Raw genomic sequence first — 23,182 nt, 5'->3', positions numbered from 1 at the left:
GTAGTATTTGGATGGAATATACCTTTAAAACTATAAGTATTTGGAGAGAAGGTAGTATTTGGGTGGAATATATCTTCAAAACAATAAGTACTTGAACAGAAAGTAGTATGTGGATAGAACATAATACTTAGTCTCGGCTCAAGTAGGCTTTACCAATTAACAGGCTGGTTAGCTCAGATGGTAGAGAACCAGACTTACAATTTAACAATGTGGGGGCTGAGGGTTCAAATCTCATCTGTAACTTTATTACAACCATGTTCAAGTTATTTTCAGAATAAATGCAACGCAACATCATTTTGTTTATCCTCCAAATCATCAAAAATAATAAATCATTTAAATCACTGAACAGCAAGTTTACTGAGGGTGTCAATCACATCTGAAATATGAACATAACCACTCATCAAATGAGATTTATTCTCCAAAATAAAAATTTATTTTTGTCATGACAATGTTTTTTTCTCCATTTCACATCAAAGCATTTTGAACCGTTTTAACGTATTACTTACATTATCGTGCGAAAGGAACATTTCAAAGAAATCCGTTTAGAGGCAAGGAAATGCTAAAACCCTAAAAGATCAACTAAAAGCTCTAGAAAACAAAGCACACACACAGGCTCAGTTTTAAAAGAGAACAGATCAACGAGACCGATATCAAACAAACAAGCATGATGCAGTCTGGATTAGATTAACATAATTATCTGCAAAATGAGATGAAAAATGAGATGGGGGAAAAGTGCTCGATATGACGAAATTATACCAAATGTTACAGGTCTTACTGTACACGTCAGCACATAACTGCAGTCTTTGTTTGACAAAAGTAATCCTTTTTCCAGACTGGATCTTTTGGAGATATTGAATGATGGAGTTCAGTAATGATTTTCTTTCCACGGTGTACATGTCATTGTTTGGGAATAGACATCTTCCTTCATGTTGTGACTCAATCAGGTGGCTGGAGGGGGGGGGGGGGTTACCTACCTGGCCCCAAACAGAGGAAACCCGAAGGTGGGGTTGGGCTGGAGGAGGGGAAGAGCCGGCATACCTGCACACAGAACCAAACAGACCAACAACAATATGACACTGTTTTTATTTGACTAAATATGATCCCCTATAGACCTGTCATTAAAATGCGTTTTGGCTGATCGGATTGCAATCGGATAGTGCTTGACCACATTAACTTGATTACATTTACACCTGGTATTATGTGTCTCCAGTGTCCACTTTGAGCCCACCACTAAAACTGCTCCCATAATTAACCCTAATTCTCATTTAATTTCCATTCCAGTATTTCTTTCCACTTAATTCTATTTCCCCTTCATTCTACTTTTATTTTATTTCATTCTTACTTCATGAGTCAAACTATAGTTCGTGCTTTATTATGGTTTATCATCTGTCCATTTATCCTACATTTCTCTGATCATGGCCACGTTCTTTATTTGTCTATTACATAGTTAATAAATATTTCCATTTATTGCCAATAAGTTGTTCTGTCTTTCTTTAGATGCAGAGTCAAGCAATCCTTGTAACAGAAAATATTTCACCATCTTTAGAATTGACGACTGATATACTGTAAAGGTTTTTTATAGGAAGTTGTGCTCCAAATGTATTTATTTTATTCCATCGAGAGCATCGTTTTTGATATATGTATAAAAAAATCAAAATTTTAGTACCTTTACATAATTCCATAATTACTGTACATACATGCTACGTTTGTTTGTTGACGTTAGCAGACTCCATTTCTAAGCTAACGTTAGCTAGTATTGCATCCTGTGGATATTCTTCTTCTCTAGTTTACTGGGCTGTGCTGCTATAGCAAGGAGGCATGCAGGTGGACCTTTAAGCAGAATGTTTCTTTTGTTTGCACACACACAGAGGCTGCACATCTTTAAATACATACAATGTGTTTATTCTTGTTTTTGCACTTTGTGACGCTTCTGCTTCTGGTTTACAGATCAATCTGAGTTGCTTTTTTCATTAACGGTGTCCAAGTGAATGCAGTGTGTGTAGCAGTGTATCGATATCAGGACAAATGCAATGAAAGCAGCTGGTTGGGTCAAATAGCTCTGGTAACAGGTCTAATTGAATCTGTGTCAGCTTCTCGCTGCAGAACCATCCACTACTGGGAAATCAATATGTCCCATCTGCATCCATACACTCTCATTACACTCACAGCTTGTGTCTGTGTGTGTGTGTGTGTGTGTGTGTGTGTGTGTGTGTGTGTGTGTGTGTGTGTGTGTGTATGTGTGTGTGTGTGTGTGTGTGTGTGTGTGTGAGGGAGAGACTGAGTGCAGGTACTGTATGTACAGGTTAATGAAGGTCATTGTGTAATTGCATTAGAAAATTAGGAAGTGTGTGTGTGTGTGTTTGTGTGTGTGCGTGTGTGTGTGTGTGAGAAAGAGATGTGTATATGAAGACTTTAGTTCCAAGACAAGACTCCCACCATAGAAAATTATTACGGTAATCACACATAAGTGAAACAAATCATTGTATTTTTTTTTAAGACTACACATACATACATACATACACATAGAATAGACACCCCTCCCAACCCTCTGTGTTTGTGTGTGTGTGTACTGTGATAGCAGGGTGTGTGTACCGTGATAGCAAGCGTGGCCCAGGTCGGGGGTGTGGAGGCTGAGGGTTCTCAGGAGTGGAGGCATGGCAGGGACCTCTGTGGTGATGACCCTGCCCACGGTGGCGCGGGAAGTGGCCCACTGCTGCACCTCCATTGAAGCGGTGCTGGGGTTGAAGCTGGGGTTGGAGCTGCTGGTGAAGCTGGTTGGAGTGGGGGGCCGGGTCACTGCCTAAGAATACAGTGACGTGTTTAGAGGATATAGACAAAATACAACTCTTACTCTTATTATTAAACCCCTGGCAAGGCAATTCCGTGCTTTTCTTGTAAATATGTAATTTATGGTCTTGAATGCATATTAGGGGTGTCACGGTACATGTATTCGTCCCGTGAGTTCACGCTACATCGTTTCACGTACCGTGAAACGACACGACGAATACGTCAAATCCAGAAGCACCTAAACGCTGTTTGAACGCCATTTAATTGAATTGAATTAAACGCCACAGAAGAAGACACACCAAAACAACACAAGGGCCATAGAAATCCGCGTTCACAGAATGGAACGTTTTGTGGCGATAAGCTGTTTTGCAAATTCTGTCAACATCAAGCCAACGAGGTAAGCTTGCCAATGTACAGTAATGTTACGTAGCCGCGACAAAGTCCTTTATAGTTGCGCGTTGCGGCTAAACGTTACATAACTCGAAGCTGTTAACTTGTAAACAAGCATGGGATGATGCAAGATGCGGTGCTTAGTGCTTAAATCAAACACATCAATAGGCTACATAAAACAAATACAACAGGGGGAGGGGTTAGTGGGAGTATTAGGCTACTCCACACATGCGCTCTGTTTACAAACTTGTGTACAATAAAGATTTAAAGTGGGGGGAAATGCCTTTGCCCTGTCAAACAGCTGGAATACAGACATCTGAGAGGGAGGCGCACCCCACACTTTGAAAATCACTGCTCTAGAGTAAAACCTTTTTGTGTGGATTGCCTAGATCTTATTAAATAGTGGACATTTATTAATTCCCACTAATTAGACACAATTTCTGATGGTAAAATTAGCGTAAAAAGCAGAATTCAGACAAATTCAAAGGGAAAAAAACAGAATTTGGGATTTGTTGCTTTTTTCCCCCGTATTCGTACCGAACCGTGACCCCAAAACTGAGGTACGTACCGAACCGTGACTTTTGTGTACCGTGACACCCCTAATGCATATAAAAACTCTATAAACTAGAACGTCCGCACCGCGGATATATGCCTCCGCCATCAAGTCAGCAGTCGACATGCATGTCTGTCCAGACTTTGACGTTTGACCCAAATGTGAAGAAAAATTGGTCAAGGTGTTACTGAGATATGGCGTTACTGATCTTGAAAATGGCATTCGTGAGAACACAGTGACCTTGATCTTTGACGACAAAATGTAATCAGTTCATCCTTAAGTCCAAGTGGATGTTTGAGGCAAATTGGAAGAAATTCCGTGAAGGCGTTCTTAAGATATCGCAATAAGCTTGAAAATGGAGTTCGTGAGGTCACAGTGACCCTCCTTTGTCCTTTGACCACCAAAATCTAATTACGTAGTTGATGCTTGAGTCCAAGTCGACGTTTGAGCCAAATTGGAAGAAATTCCGTCAAGGCGTTCCTGAGATATTGGGTTAAAGAGCTTGGAAATGGCGTTAGTGAGGTCACAATGACCTTGAACGTTGACCTTTAACCACCAAAATCTAATCAGTTCATCCTTGAGTCCAAGTGGACGTCTGAGGAAAATTGGATGAAATTCCGTCAAGGTGTTCCTGAGATATCGCATTAACCAGCATGTAATGAGCGGTTGTGAGGTCAGTGACCTTGAACTTTGACCTTTGACCACCAAAATCGAATCAGTTCATCCTTGAGTCTAAGTCGGCGTTTGAGGCAAATTTGATGAAATTCCGTCAAGGCATTCCTCAGATATTGCGTTAACGAACATCGGACGGACGGACGTCCGTACGTACATACGGACAACCCAAATCCATAATGCCTCCGGCCTGGCTATCGCCGCGGAGGCATACAAATCTGAAAATTCAAATATACTCCGATTGTTCAAAAAATCGATTTGCATTTTTTGGGGGGGGATTTTGGAAAAGTAGAGGTAAAGTGGGCGGAGTTATCTCAGGAAATAGCTGACGTCGGCTACCTCACAACCACTATGGGGATGCAGAATTTGCCACAACATCCTCTCTATCTATAAAATAACTCGTCTTTGCGTCGTCTGTTTTGTGGGTTTTGTCAAGCGGTTTGCTCAAAACTATTAAATTAAAGATTTTCATAACAGTTTATTAGAACACTCACTGAAAAAAAAAAAGTATTATTGTGTCACTGAACACACTGCTGTGCAAAAAATGTATACACCAATATATCACAATATTTTTCTGAACTAGCAATAGTATTGCTGAAAAGAATATTGCGATGTATCGCCGTGTCGATTTTATTGCAAAGCCCAAACCTTTCATTGCAGTTTCACCAGACTATTATCTGACCAAAGAATCATCTGCAGATCACATGAAAACAAGAAATATACTTCAACAGTTACAACGCAGAGGAACATCAACTTTAAAGAGCCTCACTTTCACTTCTGCTCCACAGTGAGTGGGGCTCCTCTGGGTGAGATCTGGACGGGGTGAGGAGGGGCAGGGGGCGGGGCTGGAGGCCAGGATGGGGGCGGGGCTGGAGGGCTCGGTAGGCAGCAGTTCGGGGTCCCAGATCGGGTCCAAGTCACTGGAGCCGAGCAGGGTTTGTTTGCTCAGCAGCCCTCTGAACGGGTTGACCTGCTGGACAACAAACAAACTTAAAAAAATATTTTTTTTTGAACCGATAATGAAAAGTGACTTTGCTTCCATATTGACTATGAGCAGAAGCTGCTATTACCAGTAGTGCTGAAACCAATTAATTGATTAGTCGATTGACAGAAAATTAAAGAATCAGAATGTTGATCATTGATTAATCGTTATTTATCAGTAAGAAATACCAAACCGTTGCTGGTTACAGCTTCACATCTGTGAAGACTTGCTGATTTTGTGTTTCATCTCATTATTAAATGAATACTTTGTTTTTTTCTGCCACTGGTCAGAGTGAGGAAGAAATCTGAAGAATCCCTTTGGGCTCTGGTAACTTGAGCTGGACATTTGTTATTATTTCTTACATTTTATAGACTAAATGATTAGTTTAATCGATAATGAAACTAATCGTTAGTTGTAGCCGGTATCCCTGGCATTCTTTTTCTTCTTCTCCTTTACTGAATCAGGTCATGTGACTGAGCAGTGCAGAGCAGAGTGTGATCGTACCTGTTTGAGGGAGCCCAGCGCGCCAACCACCAACTCCAGGCCGGGGGGCTCTTCTTCCTGAACACACACCGACACACGTCATATTCCAACAGCAAATCACACTGAGCAACAGCCTTTTTGAAACCAGCTCATGCACTTTTTAAAGTCACGCTGAAATGAAAAAGGGACTTCAAATCATGAAATCACTCTGACGGCCTGTACCCGACACCTACTTCACCATTTATGACAAAGAAATGACATAAACAGTGTTTTCTTATGCATTTCTATCAAAAGGCAGGCATTTTTCCAAAATCTCTAAAAACTGCAGTTGTTAAGCCCTTGCTAAAGAAGCGTAGCCTCGACCCCTCTATAATCAGCAATTACAGACCAATATCAAATCTTCCCTTTATTAGCAAAATACTCGAAAAAACTGTCTACCAACAACTCAATACCTTTCTATCCTCCAATGATCTCCTAGATCCCTTCCAATCAGGCTTCCGACCCCATCATAGCACCGAAACTGCGCTTATCAGAGTTATAAATGACATCCGAATGAACACTGATTCAGGTAAAATCTCAATCTTAATGTTACTAGACCTCAGCGCTGCCTTTGATACGGTTGACCACGAAATTCTATTGGACAGACTGGAAAACTGGGTCGGGCTTTCCGGCACGGTCCTAGAGTGGTTCAGATCTTATCTGCAAGACAGGAACTACTTTGTCTCCATTGGCAACTACACATCTGACCAAACCAAAATGACATGTGGGGTACCCCAAGGATCAATTTTAGGTCCTGTCCTGTTTAACCTTTATATGCTCTCTCTGGGCCTAATTATGCAAAAAAACAAAATAGCTTATCATAGCTATGCAGATGACACCCAACTCTACATAGCCCTCTCATCGGATGACTATGCCCCCATAGAGACACTGTGTCAGTGCCTTGCGCAAATTAATGATTGGATGTGCCAGAATTTTCTCCAACTTAATAAAGACAAAACAGAGATAATTGTCTTCGGCAAAAAAGAAGATAGGCTCAAAGTTACTGCTCACCTCGAATCCCTATCTTTGAAGCCAAAGGACCAGGTAAAAAATCTTGGCATTATTATTGACTCTGATCTAAATTTCAACTCCCACATCAAGCTTATAAGAAAATCTGCCTTCTATCATCTAAAAAATATAGCAAGGATTAGAGGCTACATGTCCAAACAAGATCTTGAAAAACTAATTCATGCTTTCATTTCTAGCAGGCTAGACTACTGCAACAGTCTTTTCAATGGTCTTCCCAAAAAAGCTATTAAACAACTACAGCTCATTCAGAATGCGGCTGCTAGAGTTCTAACAAGAACCAAGAAAGCTGAACACATTACACCAGTTCTCAAATCCCTGCATTGGCTGCCAGTAAATCTTAGAATAGACTTTAAAATTCTGCTAATAGTTTACAAATCTCTCAACGGGTCAGGCCCACACTACATCTCTGAAATGCTTCTACACTATGAACCATCCAGATCCCTGAGATCTTCAGGCACTGGTCTACTAATTGTCCCGAGGACCAAATCAAAACATGGTGAAGCCGCGTTCTCCCACTATGCCTCTCATAACTGGAACAAACTCCCTGAACACATTAGATCTGCCCCTACTCTGCCTATTTTTAAATCCAAGCTAAAGACCTTTATGTTTACTCTTGCTTTTAACTGCTACTAAACTACTGCCTCTCTCGGCCTGTAATTTAAAAAAAAAAAGATTCCTGTACATTTCCAACAAATGGACTGTACATGTAATAATAATACTGAAGAGTGCCTTGTAACTTATTTAAAACAGAAATAATGTTTCATGTTTGTTAATTTGAGTATATATTTTAACTAAAACTGTCGGCTGTGTTTTTTATGTGTGTTTTTTTTATATGTGCATTGCTTTGCTGCTTGTTTTTTCGATTATTTTTTTGTAAAGCACCTTGAATTGCCTTGTGTATGAAAGGTGCTATATAAATAAAATTTGACTTGACTTGACTTGAAAATGTCATTACTTCCTGGAAAACAGAAAATCTTTAGGGGTGACATCATTGTGTACCAGGAGGCGTCCTCAGACCTCAGGATACAAACCAACCAATAAAAACAAATAAAGAAGGAGAAACTCAGATCTTGTCCACTCTACAGTGGTTCATTTGAGAGACACTGTAGTAGACAGTTAACCCACCTGATCGAATGTCCTGGTTTTATTTTCTTAAAGCCTTCTAAAGGCTTCTGCTTAAATGCCTGAAATGAGTTTTTCAGACAAATAATATAAATAGTGAAGTTGATCTTAGCATGCCTTTCTTTCCAAAGCATTTGGAAGAGAGAAAGGGAGAGAGAGGGAGAGCGAGAAGAGAGAAAGGGAGAGAGAGGGAGAGCGAGAAGAGAGAAAGGGAGAGAGAGGGAGAGCGAGAAGAGAGAAAGGGAGAGAGAGGGGAGAGGGAGAGAGACAGACAGCAGATCCATCACAAACATCCATGTAACTCAATCCTGATTTCTCCTTTCTCCAGCTTGGGTACAAATGTAAATGGCTTGTATTCATATTTGGAAGCCTTGGTAATGTCCATAGGCTGGTCGTAAGTGGCCTGCAGAGGGCAGGACTGACCAGACCAAGAGCCAAGGCACTGGCCAAATTCTGCTCCATTTCTGCAATAATTGGCAATCGCCACATTTGGAGGAGGCGCTGTTTCCTTTATCCATAGATTCAGACTAGATACATTTGTCATTATGAGAATTCCCATTGTTTGTGCATCTATTATTGTTTGTGTTCAAGGATTCTTTGTCTAAATGTGAACACAAATAAGGTATTGAAATGTATGTGTGTGTGTGTGTGTGTGTGTGTGTGTGTGTGTGTACCTGCACCAGTGTGGCTGAGGGGCTGGTTTGTGCAGGTGTGACTTGCAGCTCGGTGGGGGGTGTGGCCTCTTCCTCCTCTTCCGTCAGAAGAAACTGCCCCTCCCCCAGGTAGAGCGTCACTGGGCTGAACTGCTCACACAGCTGAGGAAACACAGAAATATACAAATATCTGATCCATCCTGAAAGTAGCAATACGGACCATCCTGACATTTTATTTACAGAACTGATACTGTAGCAGCGCTAAAAGTATCTATCAATACGTTTTCACACCTGCACTTTTGGTGCGGATCGTTTGGGCAGGTGTGAACACAGAAATCACACTCCGCTGAGGACCAAAAGAACCGCACCAAAACCTGTTAGAGGAGGTGGTCTCGGTCCGGTCCGAAACAAACTCTGGAGCGGCTTGTTTGTGGTTGGACGGTGATCCAACCTCGATACGACCCAACTACAGCAGCATAGTATTACCACTATAGTATTACACTATAGCGGTATAGTATTTTTCCTCCACATACTTTATTGCAGAAAATGCAACAGGATGCTGTACAGAAACACTGGAGTAGCCAGTAGAGTATTTTCAAGACGTTTCCTCAAAGTGCATTCGGCATTCTGCTGGTACAGTTTGGCCTGGTACATTATATTGCCCAGTTATGAGCAAATGCCTACAGAGCCCCTAAAGTCCCAAAAGGTGGTATTTTTTTCATCTTGTGTGCAACACAGGTGCAAGCAAAACACTAATGAGGGTTTCTAAATTCCAATGGACCTTTTTTCATGGGGGCCATTTTGTGTCAAAAAGGCAGAATAAACACAGGTGCAAGCAAAACACTAATGAGGGTTTCCAAATTCCAATCGTGGAAGTTGGAAACCCTCATTAGTGTTTTGCTTGCACCTGTGTTTACCCTGCCTTTTCGACACAAAATGGCCCCCGCGAGAAGGGTCTATCATGGAAGTTGGAAACCCTCATTAGTGTTTTGCTTGCAGCTGTGTTTACCCTGCCTTTTCGACACAAAATGGCCCCTGTGAGAAGCGTCTATTCGCCTCTCTGGTAGTTTAGTAATCCAGTTCGTGAGCTCTCACACCATGTAAATTTCAACAGGTTGATTAGACCTGCAGACACGGACAACCAGTAATAATATCCATACTAATTATACTAATGAAATTATGAATACCTACCTACTGTACAGTCAGCTTTTAATGATGAAAAGTATCAGTAGCAATATCTGTAATCCTAGTCTTGGAATTACTTCGTTTCAGATTAAAATCTAAATTTTAATTTAGATAATACAATTGAATTATCTCCAACCTCTAATGTGTATGTATCTATTGTAAATTATCTGTGTGTGTGTGTGCATGTGTGTGCGTGTGTGTATTTATCCGTGTGTGTGTTCGCTGACCCCTGCACTGTGGGCGGGGCTGCAGGTGTGGGCATAGCCTTGGCTGAGCAGGACGCGGTGGACGTAGACGTCTGCGTCTGTGTGCGTGTCACACAGGTAGAGCTGCAGCACGTCTCCGCTGTATCCGTCCAGAGCGCCCACCAGGCAGCGCTCGCCACACAGCTGCTGGAAGCACGCGGCCGCCTCGCCGCTCCAGCTGTCCTGCAGAGGGAGACACAACAACACTATGAGGCATGACTGGAGGTTTTCTTATTGAATTGATACTGTAGTCTGTCACTATGTGACACAAACTGAACCAGTGAAAACAAGGAACTGGAAAACAAACTGGAGGAAAGACATCGCTTTGAATCTTTTGGCACAATGCGGCCATCCAACCAGCAGAGGGCGTTATCGCCATGTTATTGCCTGAATGCTTCGGAATGCATCGGGAACTTCGCAGTGAGACGTGCGTTATTGAATAGTGGCGAAAAGTGTTGGGCAGAGATCTCGTGATGTGGATGCAGTGTATGAGACCTGTGCGCGCATTTTGGATATCCCCCCGCGCGCTCCCCCCGCCGAGTCGATTAATCCAACGATCATTTTTTTAGAAATATACTGAACCTCAAATTCAAAAGGATTGCTGACAGATTAATGTTTAAACTGCAATAATATGCAGTTAAGATCATCACGGGCAAATAAATGTTTTCATTAGTGTGGGGCAAGGAAAGTTATTGAAATAATTTAACTTACATTAATTTAAAGTGACTAACATTACTACTAACACGTTCCACGTGTTGATATATGCGTGGCCAAAAAGTATGTTAAACAGGACTGACTTGGTGCTGTCCGCTGCCCACCAGGATGGGCCCCGCGTGTACATCATATTATGGTTGCGTCACAGAGCAGCACATTGTTTGGTCTCGGTCTAAAATACTCGCACACTTTAGATGATCGTGGTCGAGGTTTTGTAGCTGCAGCTTGTCCAGTCGCAGCCATCTTCTCTACCTAATGTTAGCCGGCAGGCTTCTGCTAGGGACAACAATAACAATATGACTTCCGGTCTGATTTCCCCCCCAAAAAATAAAAGCCATTCTACACAAGTCTAAAGCACACAGAAGCCATTAAAAACTTTTATTTTGAAATCTGATATCGGAACGGAGCTATCTAGTGTATTAATTATCTTTTCTTCATATAATTCCAACGCATCGACACATTATGCAAATCAATGCATTTACGTAGTCTATTACTTGTCGACGTGTTGGGGACAGCCCTATCTGAAACACTATATCAGACTTACAGACGTGGGTTTGATCTGAAACACTATATCAGACTTACAGACGTGGGTTTGATCTGAAACACTATATCAGACTTACAGACGTGGGTTTGATCCCAGCGAGCGATGAAGGAACAGCTTGTGCCGGGAGAGACGAGTAACAGGACCTGGAACCAGGAGAGACGTGGACTGTAGAGAGCAGAACAAACCACACACACACAGCCTTTCCCTTTCTTTAAATAGGTTGGGTGCTGTTTTACTACTAATGTAGTAGTAGTACTACTACTACTACTACTACTAGTACTACTACTACTACTACTACTAACTACTACTACTGTTAAGTTATACAGCACTTCTCAAAACAAAGCTACAAAGTGCTTCACAGAACGGTGTGTGTGTGTGTGTGTGTGTGTGTGCAACGCCCCCCGCCACACTCACACTCACACTCACACACACACACACACACACCCCCCAACATGGGTTTAAAACTCTCTATCCAACCACAGAACAATGATAACATGTGTAATAATAATTATAACAATGGTAACAATAAAACTTTCATGCATATGTGAAACATGTGAAATCTGTCTCAATCATTTCAGGTTCAGGTATTCATCGATTCTGGAATAAATATGTGATCAATCCAATTGCATCATATCAGAGTAGCTTATATCAGCTTTTGAAAACCAATACATTGGTCTAAGTGGAGTGGAGTGTAGACACCCAAAAGACAGATGTTTGTGTCTAACTGTCTGATAGAGCCCTTACTTGAGGAACATGAGTCCGGCCGTCGGCACGACGCTCAGGTCTCCAAAGTCGACATAGTACACCTCCACCTGGGTGGGGCTGAGCACCTGGTGGATCACCACCCGGTAGAACCACATGCCTTTGGGCGACACGCAGCAGACCTGTCCCCGCCGGACGAAGCGCTCCAGCAGGTGGTAACGCTCAGACACCTCGGGGCAGGTGTAGCAACGCCTGCAGAAGGTAGCAGGAAAATGTCATTTGTCCCGAGTGCAGTACAGATTTGAACCAAAATCAACACATAAGACCCCCTCCATTTGGTTGAGGTTAGGGGTGTCACGGTACACAAAAGTCACGGTTCGGTACGTACATCGGTTTTGGGGTCACGGTTCGGTACGAATACGGCACGGTACGAAAACGGGGGAAAAAAGCAACAAATCCCAAATTCTGTTTTTTTCCCTTTGAATATGTCTGAATTCTGCTTTTTACGCTATTTTTACCATCAGAAATAGTGTCTAATATGTGGGAATGAATAAATGTCCACTATTTAATAAGATCTAGGCAATCCACACAAAAAGGTTTTACTCTAGAGCAGTGATTTTCAAAGTGTGGGGTGCGCCTCCCTCTCAGATGTCTGTATTCCAGCTGTTTGACAGGGCAAAGGCATTTCCCCCCACTTTAAATCTTTATTGTACACAAGTTTGTAAACAGAGCGCATGTGTGGAGTAGCCTAATACTCCCACCAACCCCTCCCCCTGTTGTATTTGTTTTATGCAGCATTTGCGTTTGATGTAAGCACTAATTTGGAATCCTATCTAAAAGCGGCCACTAGGCGGCAGTATTTCTTTAGTCAACGTCAAAATACCTACATGTTCAGTAGAAGAATAAAAAAACGACAGAAGAAGAAAAACTTCTAAACCCTGTTGAAAGATACCCCCACTGTCTGACAGACAACGGGGTGGGTTTCACTTTCCCAGTAAGTACGGGAAAGAACCCTGTCAGTGCCTTAACGTTATTGGATGTGAGTTTTGTTTAGCATAATATGATTACGTTCGGTCATCTAATGGATTATTGGAACATGACAAGGAGTCATCCCCTCTTCCTTGCTTGTCTGCATCCGCAGATGTCTGGTTGAGTCTGCTTGACCGCATCACTCATCCCACGCGATGTAAGTTGCTTGTTTACAAGTTAACAGCTTTGTCAGTGTTATGTAACGTTTAGCCGCAACGTGCAACTATAAAGGACTTTGTCGCGGCTACGTAACGTTACATTGGCAAGCTTACCTCGTTGGCTTGATGTTGACAGAATTTGCAAAACAGCTTATCGCCACAAAACGTCCCATTCTGTGAACGCGGATTTCTATGGCCCTTGTGTTGTTTTGGTGTGTCTTCTTCAGTGGTGTTTAATTCAATTCAATTCAATGCCGTTCAAACAGCGTTTAGGTGCTTCTGGATTTGACGTATTCGTCGTGTCGTTTCACGTACCGTGAAACAACGTACCGTGATGCCTGTACCGTAAACTCACGGGACGAATACATGTACCGTGACACCCCTAGTTGAGGTGAACTTGTTCAAAATGAAAGGTTTAGTAAACATAAAGAAAGAGATTCACTTAAAAACATTGCAGTAGCATGATTAGTTTTTTATACATCGTCAGAATATGCTTTGTTGGCAAGACACTACCAGAGTTCAACATCACATTAAAACATCTTTTGTGTCAACATGTCCTTCACCTCATCTCGATCATCATGTCCTCCATGGCTCGGGCCTCCTCGCTCTCGCTGAAACGGATGTAGAAATGTCCGGGTGACTTCACCTGCTCCACGAGCACCGGCTCCAGCTGCCGGGGGGTGCGGCGTGTCGGCGGCTTGAGGCGCTGCCCCCGCAGGGCATCCAGCGGCGCCGCAGGCCTGCAGTGCACCTGGATGGCCGGATACATCTCTGACATCTGCAGACCCCCACACAGAGAGACAGGGGAAAGAGACAGATGGGGAATGAGACAGATGGGGAATGGCACAAATATTCAAATTCAAGGTCATCTATTTTTAGCTGCAACCAGCAGCTCTATAGGTCGCTCTGTACTTTTTGTCCGTCGGACGAGAAAAAGTTCACCACCCTTTGGGGTCAACAGTTTTTATCCCCAGGAGGCTGAAGTTTGACATGGAGGTCAAGTGTGTGTGTAAAGGTGTGTGTTTGTGTTCATGCAAATTTGGTAAAGGGGGTGTTGGGGGCAAATTCCAAAATGCAGGGTGGGCTGCCTCTGCCATCCTGCATTTCGGAAATTCGCATATGTGATCGCAGCGATTGCGATTTCGCGCTTGTTCCCTTACTTTCTTGACTGTATTCAAAAGGTTTTGTGTTTAATATGAAGGCTGCTGATCGTGGCTGCTCAGTATGACTGTTGACCAGGCCATATCACCATAGCATATTATTCTACACTACAACTAATATCATAATATAAAGGATGTCAAATTTGCTACTGTAGCCAATTCTCAACATTTAAAACCGGGTCTGCTAATATCACTGTGATATTAGCATACCCGGTTTTAAATGTCTTAATATGAGCTAAATACACAGAAAAGTGTAAATGCAATAGACAGAATCACAGCGTTTGTTTAGAGTAATGTCCAGGTAGAAAACTCCTGCGTCACATACATACAATTTAATGGAGCAAAGCAAACGGGGGCAAGGAACAACTGAGAGATCAAGAGAAAATAGTTCAGTCTAAAATGCACATTTGATGCTTTCATATCTCACTAATAAGGAGGGGGTTGGCAGGGTGGCTGAGGAGGCGGGCCTGGTTATGTAAAAAAGGTGAATTTGGTGGTGTTTAACCTGCTGGAAGGTCTTGTTGTTATTCATCTCCGGCTCTTCATCCTGGTCCAGATTGAGGTCCTGGTACTCTGGTTGAGTGCTGCCTCCCTCCACTTTACCCTCCCAGGCAGAGTCTCCGCTGCTGAAGTAGTAGCTCCTAAACTGCTGATTCAAATTCTGGCTGAAACTCTCATTCTCGCCTGGATGTGCAAAACACAGAAAAACACGTTCTCTAATCCAGTGGTTCCCAACCACCGGGCCCCGGACCGGTGCCGGTCTGCAAAGCATTTGCTGCCGGGCCGCGAGGAAGCTATCCACCTTATTTCTAGCTGCCATGATGCCTGATGGGTGCTTCTTCCGCTTCCGGTGTAATAGACTGCTTTACAGTCTATGGTTTTAACTTGACAAAAAAAACGTCTATGAGGATTTTACCCTTTTACAGCAGAGCCATTCTGCTCTACAGCCGTGTCGTTCGGGTGCTGGGATAACGTAATGCATTGTGGGTAGTCGGCTACTAACTGTGGCTAATGTTAGCGGCTAGCTAGCTATGTTACATGGCAGTAAAACGCCACCAAATTGATTTAACTTTTAACCATTTCGAGTAACACACATTTCGAGTTTCCATACGGACCTCCAGCGTTGGTTAGTTGTTTATAACGTGACTATATTTATAACTTTTATAACGGACTCCAGTTTCCGGTTTATAATTCGGGTCTGCAGCCAGAGTATAACAAAGGAAATGGCAAGCTGCAACAATGAGTCATGTTAAACCGGACCTTGTACCCACGATTATTTTTTACAGTGGGGCATTCAAAAATAAGGTGGATATGATTCAGCAGAGAGAAAGAGAGAGAGAAGTCTCTCTCGCTCGCTGTCTACATGCACGCGCACGCACGCACGCACGCACGCACGCACGCACGCACGCACGCGCACACACACCTGATTGCATGTGGTTGCTGTCCGGTATTTCTGTGATGATCCAGTGGTGGGTGTCTGCGGTGCCCCCTGCAGGCTGCAGGTGGAAGGTGTCGCTCATGGCGCCCACCAGCTCGGTGACGCTGACGAAGCCACTCTGCAGCAGCGGCAGCTCCTCTCCCAGCAGCCTCTGCTCAGCACAAAACACCACAAGTAGGGCTGGGCAAACTGATATTTAGAACCTTTAACTGACTTAATCTTGCTCATGTGATATTTACATCCGTTTTGTTGATGCGAGCTGCAGGACATTCTTACCTTGTACTCAGCTGGCAGATGGTGAACCGATATCCCTCCGCTGCTCTGAGCCACCACCTGCAGAGTCATGCATGTACGATGGCTTTCATTACAACATGCATCATATGCTCAACAGTGCTGCTGACACCATTAGTCGATTAATCGATGGACAGAAAATGAAGCGGTAATAATTACGATAATTGGTTAATTCATTTAGTCATTCTTCTGCTGTAGTAATCATAAATGAGACTCTTGAACCTCAAAGTTTCACAAGCTCTTCATCAACTCAACTGAATTATGCACAGTCAGACTTTGCTGTCATTGAAGTTGTATTCTTTAAATCCCATCCTGGTTGTATTGGATCCTGAACCACGTAGAGCTCAACAGTGACCGCCCACATTTTCGCTGCTCCGGTTCCATAAGAGAATTCCCCATTCATCCATAGATGTTTTGAAAAATCCTTGTATAACAGGTTTTAAGCCTGGAACCAAGCAAAGCAGTCAGCTACTGAATCATGACTGACCATGAAACATTTCACTTGGAGCAACAACAACAAATCATAACGGGGGAGAGAGATCCCGGGCACAATATCTCTTACAAGCATATAAGCACCTTATGGAGACTGGTAGCACGACGTAATACTGAAAGTCGATAATATATGCGTTTTGTTTTGTTTTCCTGTGTCTGAGCCTGTGTATCCTGTTCGTGTGTTGTTCAAAAAAGTTGAAAATAAAATTGATTTACAGTTTTTACAGTTACAATGTTTACTACAAATGCGACACGTATTAAGAAATCTGGTAATGATAATTTCATTTATGTTTTACTTGTCATGCCCGGATTATTATGTTCATTTCCTGTTTCATGCATAGGCGCTTTACTTTGAAACTCTAAGACGGATGTGTCTGCCTTATGCAGTGAACTAGCTTAACCTCGCTAGAGTGTATTGTGTTTGCAAGATGGACCGTGCGGTCCACTGTTTATTTTCTCATGCTGCAGCTACGTTGGAGAAAATAAAATAATGTTCAGTTCAACCCACCCGTTCTGGTCATTATCAAAGCAAAGAAGAAGCTTCCAATATACAACAGATCTAAAGTAATTTTTTTCATGCTTTTTATTTATTTATTTTTGCTCAGATGTTGTTTCATGGTCACATGATTCAGTAGCTGGCTGCTTGGCTTGTTTCCGGGCTTAAAACTCTTTATATAAGGAGTTTTGAAACATCTATGGAGAAAATAATGGGCGATTCTCTGATGGAACCGAAGCTGCGAAAAAGTGGGCGGTCACTGTTGAGCTCTATATGGCATATAGAATTGTATCAGGAGATAGAGACATATTGCCCATATTGCCATCTTCAAACTGACCTGTCGCAGTTTGGCCTTCAGCTCTGGCTTGATGGTACCGGCAACTCCGTTCTCCAGGATCTGCTTGCGAAGCTCCTCCTCCAGCTGAACGACCAATAGGATTTCAGCAGAAAACAGCAGGGATGAGAAACAATGGTAATGGACTGCACAATACATCACAGATTGTTGCATATTGTGATTTTATGTTTTATCGATTAATAATTCATTCAATGCATATTGGAATGTTTGTTAAAAAAAAAGTACGCTGAAACGTACGGTGTGGTTTATCAAGTGCTTCAAGTTCCACCACTCCTGACTTATTCTTAAATGTGCAATGTGCACCATGTGACAAAACTAAAGTTCACATGAAGCAGTGGAGAAACCGGACAAGAGATCAGAGGAAAACTCTGATGCCAGATTGATACATTGTTTCGTTTTTCAGCTGGTTCAGTTCAGTTTCACACCAGCCAAAATGTCAAACGGTCCAGATTGTGACAGTGTGTGTGTGTGTGTGTGTGTGTGTGTGTATGTGTATGTGTGTGTGTGTGTGAGTGAGTGAGTGAGTGAGAGAGACACTATTTCTGATGGCAAAATGAGCGTAAAAAGCAAAACACAGAATTCAGAACAATTCAAAGGGGAAAAAAACAGAATTTGGGATTTGTTGCTTTTTTTCCCCGTTGTACCGTATTCGTACCGAACCGTGACCCCAAAACCGAGGTACGTACCGAACCGTGACTTTTGTGTACCGTGACACCCGTAGTACTGAACAAAGATGTTTTCTTAAGTCTGTAGAATATGATGTGTAGGCATCTCTGCAGACAAACTTATCGCACAAGAAGGCTGGCTCTGATGAGATCCTACCACGACTTGGTGTCATTTGCCACATGAGACCAGTGAAGTAATTTGGTCCAGTCCAAACTATAAAGCTGCAATAGCAATCGTGCAAAAATCCCTCAAAGTTGATCCATGCAAACGCCACTTTCACCAGTCACCAAAACTGGATATGAAGTTGTTTTTAACCAATAAAATGCTCGTCCTCAGTCCTCATAACGTACAGGAGCTGGTTTCATCCAAAAATGTGCAATGCTTTCTGCAGTTGGGTCAGATCACGTTCTCATCAGAAACGAACCACACCAAAGTTTGTTTGTAACCGGACTCAGACCACCTCTTCGACAAGGTCTCGGGGCGGTTGTTTTGGTCCGCACCGACCGCAGTGTGATTATGATGTTCACACCTGCCCAAACGAAGCGCACTAAGGGGGAAAACGAACTACAATTTGATTCAACCAAACCAAACGAGGCAGGTGTGAAGTGTCCACAGCCTCTCTGTCTTAAATATGAACAAACCTTGATGACAGATTTCTGGAACAGCTGTCCATCTGGGCAGGGATCTGGTTCTGCTTCCTGGTTCTTCACAGAAACCTCTGACTTGCCGATGGCAGCTAACCCCTTATGGACAAGGCTCAAGGGATTCTGGGTAATGGGAGGTGTTGGAGGCCTTGGGTTCACTGGAACTAGAGGTGGAGTAAAACCATTAAGAGCAAAAAGATTTAACAATTGTACATGAGGAGGGAACATGATGTAGCAGTTGCTGACAGCCACTATATTCAGAATTGTTTTTAAACTTTCACTATTCAAATCATGAATTTATGAATCATCAGTATATAAATGGGAGCTAGGGCTCTGTCTGTCTGTTTGTTTCTCTGTCTGTCCCACATCAGTGATGTCATAAATGACATCAGTAGTGATGTCATAAATCCCACTGTGATGTCATCAGTGATGTCATAAACCACTGTGACATCATCAGTGATGTCATAAACCACTGATGACATCATCAGTGATGTTATGAGTGATGATGTCATAAATGATGATGTCATCAGTCTGAGGATCACGGGAGAGACTGAGGAGGCTCACGAGAGAGACCGAGAGAGAAGAGAGAGGGGGAGAGAGACTGAGGGAAAGGGAGAGAGAGGAAAGAAGGAGAGGAGAGGGAGAGAGAGGGGGGAGAGACTGAGGGAGAGAGAGGGGGAGAGAGACTGAGGGAGACGTGCGCCAATAGGGCAGGCAAGGCCACACAGCAGCCGAGCTGCGGGCAAGGCCGCGCAGTGGCCGAGGTAGCGAGCCCGCGCAGCAGGCGAGCCTAGGATTCGAGCGCACGAGATGCCTAGTAAACATAAAGCTGTCCCTTGTTAGTTCAATATAGTTGTAACTAAGATATTCGATTAAAAACATATTTTTTCCAACCACAGATTTAGCTACTACATCAACGAACTTCACATGTAGCTTTAACTACGGTAATCGCTCCCTGCCAACATGGGTTCCTGTTGCCAAATCTCACGAGAGTGTGTTGCTGAGACAGAGACTGGTCTTGAACAATGTTAATTTTCTCCTGATCTGTCCGTCTGAAAAATGCCATTTTAGTGTCAGAATGTTCAGAAGATATGTGGCTTCGGAAAATGGGCAGAATATTTAGTTTGATGAATATGGGGCAAAAGAATTTGTCATAATCTGAGATCACGTTCACTTCTCCCATTGACTCCAATAGACTCAGACCTGCCGAAAGTCTCCTAAGTGGGTGTGTCCGTGGAAAACCATGGGCAAAACCCATGTGACAAAACTACAGGAAGTGAGTTGAAGTTGGGGTGTCTTGCTTGAAATCCCATCGTCTTTGGTGACAGTGACAGACGTAGCTCAACACAGAACATCAGCTTGTTGGTTTTGGAACGACCATTAGGGGGTTGTTTCTGATCTCACAAACTTGTCTATAAAAGGTGACATCCCAGCTTTTGTTGTATATTAGTGTGTGCCTGCCTCTTGAAGGCATCTCACAGTAGATGCTGAGGAACACTTCACTTCCCCAGGCAGTACCGGGACTCAAACCACTGACCTGTGTCACTCAGCCCGTCTATCAAACAACACACCTGCGTATTTTGTGGCCGTTGGTGCTATGGCGCCTCCTGGCCCTCTGGAGGGTGGCGAGGTTCTGGCTGCTTCTGGCTTGAGGGGTGCGCTCCTCCTTAGCACAGGTGGCAGCTGCTGCTCCCTCAGCATCAGGACCGAGCCCAGTCTGCTCTGCTGCACCTGCACCAGGTCGGACGCCACCTGCAGCATCTCCCCGATGGAGTAGAAGCCGTAGTTGTCGATGCGCAGCGGCCGACCGAAGCAGCGCAGGAAGGCTTTCTCCAGCTCCGACAGCCTGACCGGGCCCTGCAGGAGCCAAACAACCCACCGGGCTCACAGGATGAGGTAGGGATGGCTCATGATTTTCTAATAGTCATTCAATTATATTTAGGAAAAAATCCAACTGTTTATGTGGCTATCGTCTTGTCTTGAAAAGTATACTAGTGCAGCGACCAGGACACGTGTATCCTTTTTACAACCTAGTTTAGATTAAACCACGCCCCAAACTAATTTGATTGGTCGCCGCAACTGCTTCTTCCTGAAAACATGTGGCAAGTAAAAAAGATGTGGTTAACATTAGGGTTAGGGTTATTCTTTCTTATTTAACCATGACCACTATACCCATACCCTACCTAAATTGTTCTACTTGTCTAACCCTAATGTTTTAAAATAAGAAAAAATGCTTGTTAAAAATGTGTGTGGTTTGAGCAGGAATCCAACCCCGGTCGTCAAGATTGGAAGGCAAAGGCAAGCACACCTTACGCATTAAGCCACGAGGCCAAGCACAACCTGAGCTGAACTCTTTTCACCCCTGACCCTAATCTTAACCACATTTTGTTACTTGCCGCACGTTTTCAGGAAGAAGCAGTTGTGGCGACCAATCAAATGAGTTTGGGGCGTGGTTTCATCTAAAACTAGGTTGTAAAAAGCATACACACGCCCCAGACACATACCCCTAATCCGGCTTCCCACCCACAGACACGGCCAACTGTGCCTGTATGGATGCCCGACCAAGCCGGAGGTAACACAGGAGCTCGAACCTGCGACCGGGGCTCGAACCTGCGACCCTCGTGTTGGTAGACAGGGAATCTAGCGCTGCACTACCCAGACACCCTACGTGCTTTTCTTTAAATACTTATAGTGCTTTATTTTGTGCTCAATATTGAAATTGCGATAAATGTGGCTATGGGAAATTAAGAAAATCCTGTCAAAGACAGGAACACAATATCCGAATGATAATAAAGGGTGTGATTTGTTTAAATCTTAGGGGGAAAGATGCTTTCAGATGCTCATCAGTTCCTACCTGGGACAGCAGGATGCGGAGCTGGGTCCTCAGCTCGGCGGGGAGCGCCAGCGGGGCGGGGCCCCGTCTGGGGAGGAATGGCATAGGGGAGAAGTGGGTGTAACGGGGCGAGAAATAGCTAAATCTTTTCTTTTGGTCGTTCTTGGACTTGCGCTGCTTGGCCACCAGCTGCTCTATCTGACGGGTCGACTCGTCACCGACAGCTGGAGAGAGGAGAGAGGAGGAGGAGAGAGGACAGAGGAGAGAGGAGGACAGACATAGGTTGAGAGGGGGCCAGAGGAGGAGAGAGGACAGAGGCGGAGGAGGAGAGAGGAGGACAGAGGTGGAGAGAGGACAGAGGTGGAGAGAGGAGAGAGGCAGAGGAGGAGAGAGGACAGAGGAGAGAGGAGGACAGACAGAGGTTGAGAGGGGGCCAGATGAGGAGAGAGGACAGAGGAGGACAGAGGTGGAGAGAGGAGGCAAGAGGCCCAACACATCATGTCTGTCACTAGCTACGGTGACATGAGCCATACTTTTTCATTCTGAATTAAATTATTTTGATTCATTCCCATATACGTGTTTATATGAGTGCTAAATAAAATGATTGCATAAGACGTGTTCACTGCTGTGTGTTCACTGCTGTGTGCCTCTGTGCAGCACACACTTCATAAGACGTGTTCACTGCTGTGTGTTCACTGCTGTGTGCCTCTGTGCAGCACACACTTCATTTTTGGAGTTTCTTGCAAATCCCATTTGTATTTTTCACAGCGAGCATCAAATGGTGGCAATGCTAACTTCACTTCACAGCCTGCAAACTGAGGTCAGACTTTGCCTCTCCATTGCCTGGGTGCCTTGACCTCCTTGCTGTTGGTTACTTTGCATGTTAATGTCATTCAGAATATTGACTCATTCTAGTGTTACACTCATTCCAAGTTGCTCTACAAAGCTAAGGTCAACTAAAGGCCTAAAACATAGATGTAATGAATTGAATAATGCAACGACAGTATGGCCTACTTATATTAAAATTATTTTTTACATCAACGTTTTCCTGAATTGATGCACAGAGAGAAGATGCTAAATGTAAATGTGAGTCGGTAGTACCCTTCAGCAGGAAGTTGCCGTCCGCCTGGCAGCTGATCGACACCACGTCCGGCATCTCCTTGGTCATGTCCAGGACATTCCGGAAGCCCAGGTCCCTCAGGGGCATCGGGTGTCCCAGCATGTTCTTGTAGTCCCGCCTCAGCTGGTCGGGGTCCAGGCCCGTCTTAGAGGAGACGAGCAGGGAGCGGACATCTTTCTTCAGCTTCGACAGAAGCTCATCCTGGTTCATCCTGCCGGCCGACATCTGGAGACACAACAAACAAAATGTCCTCAGAGTAAAAGTTCCTGAGTTTCCTTTTTGAGAAAAGAAAACGCTGTTAGCTGTGATCTTTTCCATGTGACTCGGGACAGAGTTCACGCCACAGAAATCGAACAGTTAAGACTTATTTATGGTAGGGCGCTAGACATTTTTGATAAGC

The 23,182-nt window shown here is 43.7% G+C and overlaps 1 protein-coding gene across 1 annotated transcript; it reads right to left on the bottom strand.

Moving 5' to 3' along the window:
• Positions 1 to 366: 366 nt before the first annotated feature.
• Positions 367 to 23,007, bottom strand: tdrd5 (tudor domain containing 5; the record flags this gene model as incomplete). The annotated part of the gene is made up of 18 exons (XM_083647352.1): positions 367 to 376; positions 975 to 1,038; positions 2,593 to 2,800; positions 5,172 to 5,372; positions 5,889 to 5,945; positions 8,732 to 8,872; positions 10,123 to 10,323; positions 11,475 to 11,541; positions 12,143 to 12,352; positions 13,851 to 14,065; positions 14,953 to 15,131; positions 15,871 to 16,036; positions 16,162 to 16,218; positions 17,502 to 17,585; positions 18,827 to 18,993; positions 20,401 to 20,686; positions 21,684 to 21,886; positions 22,764 to 23,007. 18 exons carry the CDS (start codon positions 23,005 to 23,007, stop codon positions 367 to 369), a joined length of 2,760 nt encoding a protein of 919 aa, XP_083503478.1.
• Between the last annotated feature and the right edge of the window lie 175 nt (positions 23,008 to 23,182).

This window comes from Poromitra crassiceps (genome assembly GCF_964638095.1).
Source record: "Poromitra crassiceps genome assembly, chromosome: 12".
NCBI classification, from domain to species: Eukaryota; Metazoa; Chordata; class Actinopteri; order Beryciformes; family Melamphaidae; genus Poromitra; species Poromitra crassiceps.
The sequence above is the reverse complement of the archived record's forward strand: the minus strand, read 5'-3'. Positions and strand labels throughout refer to the sequence as shown.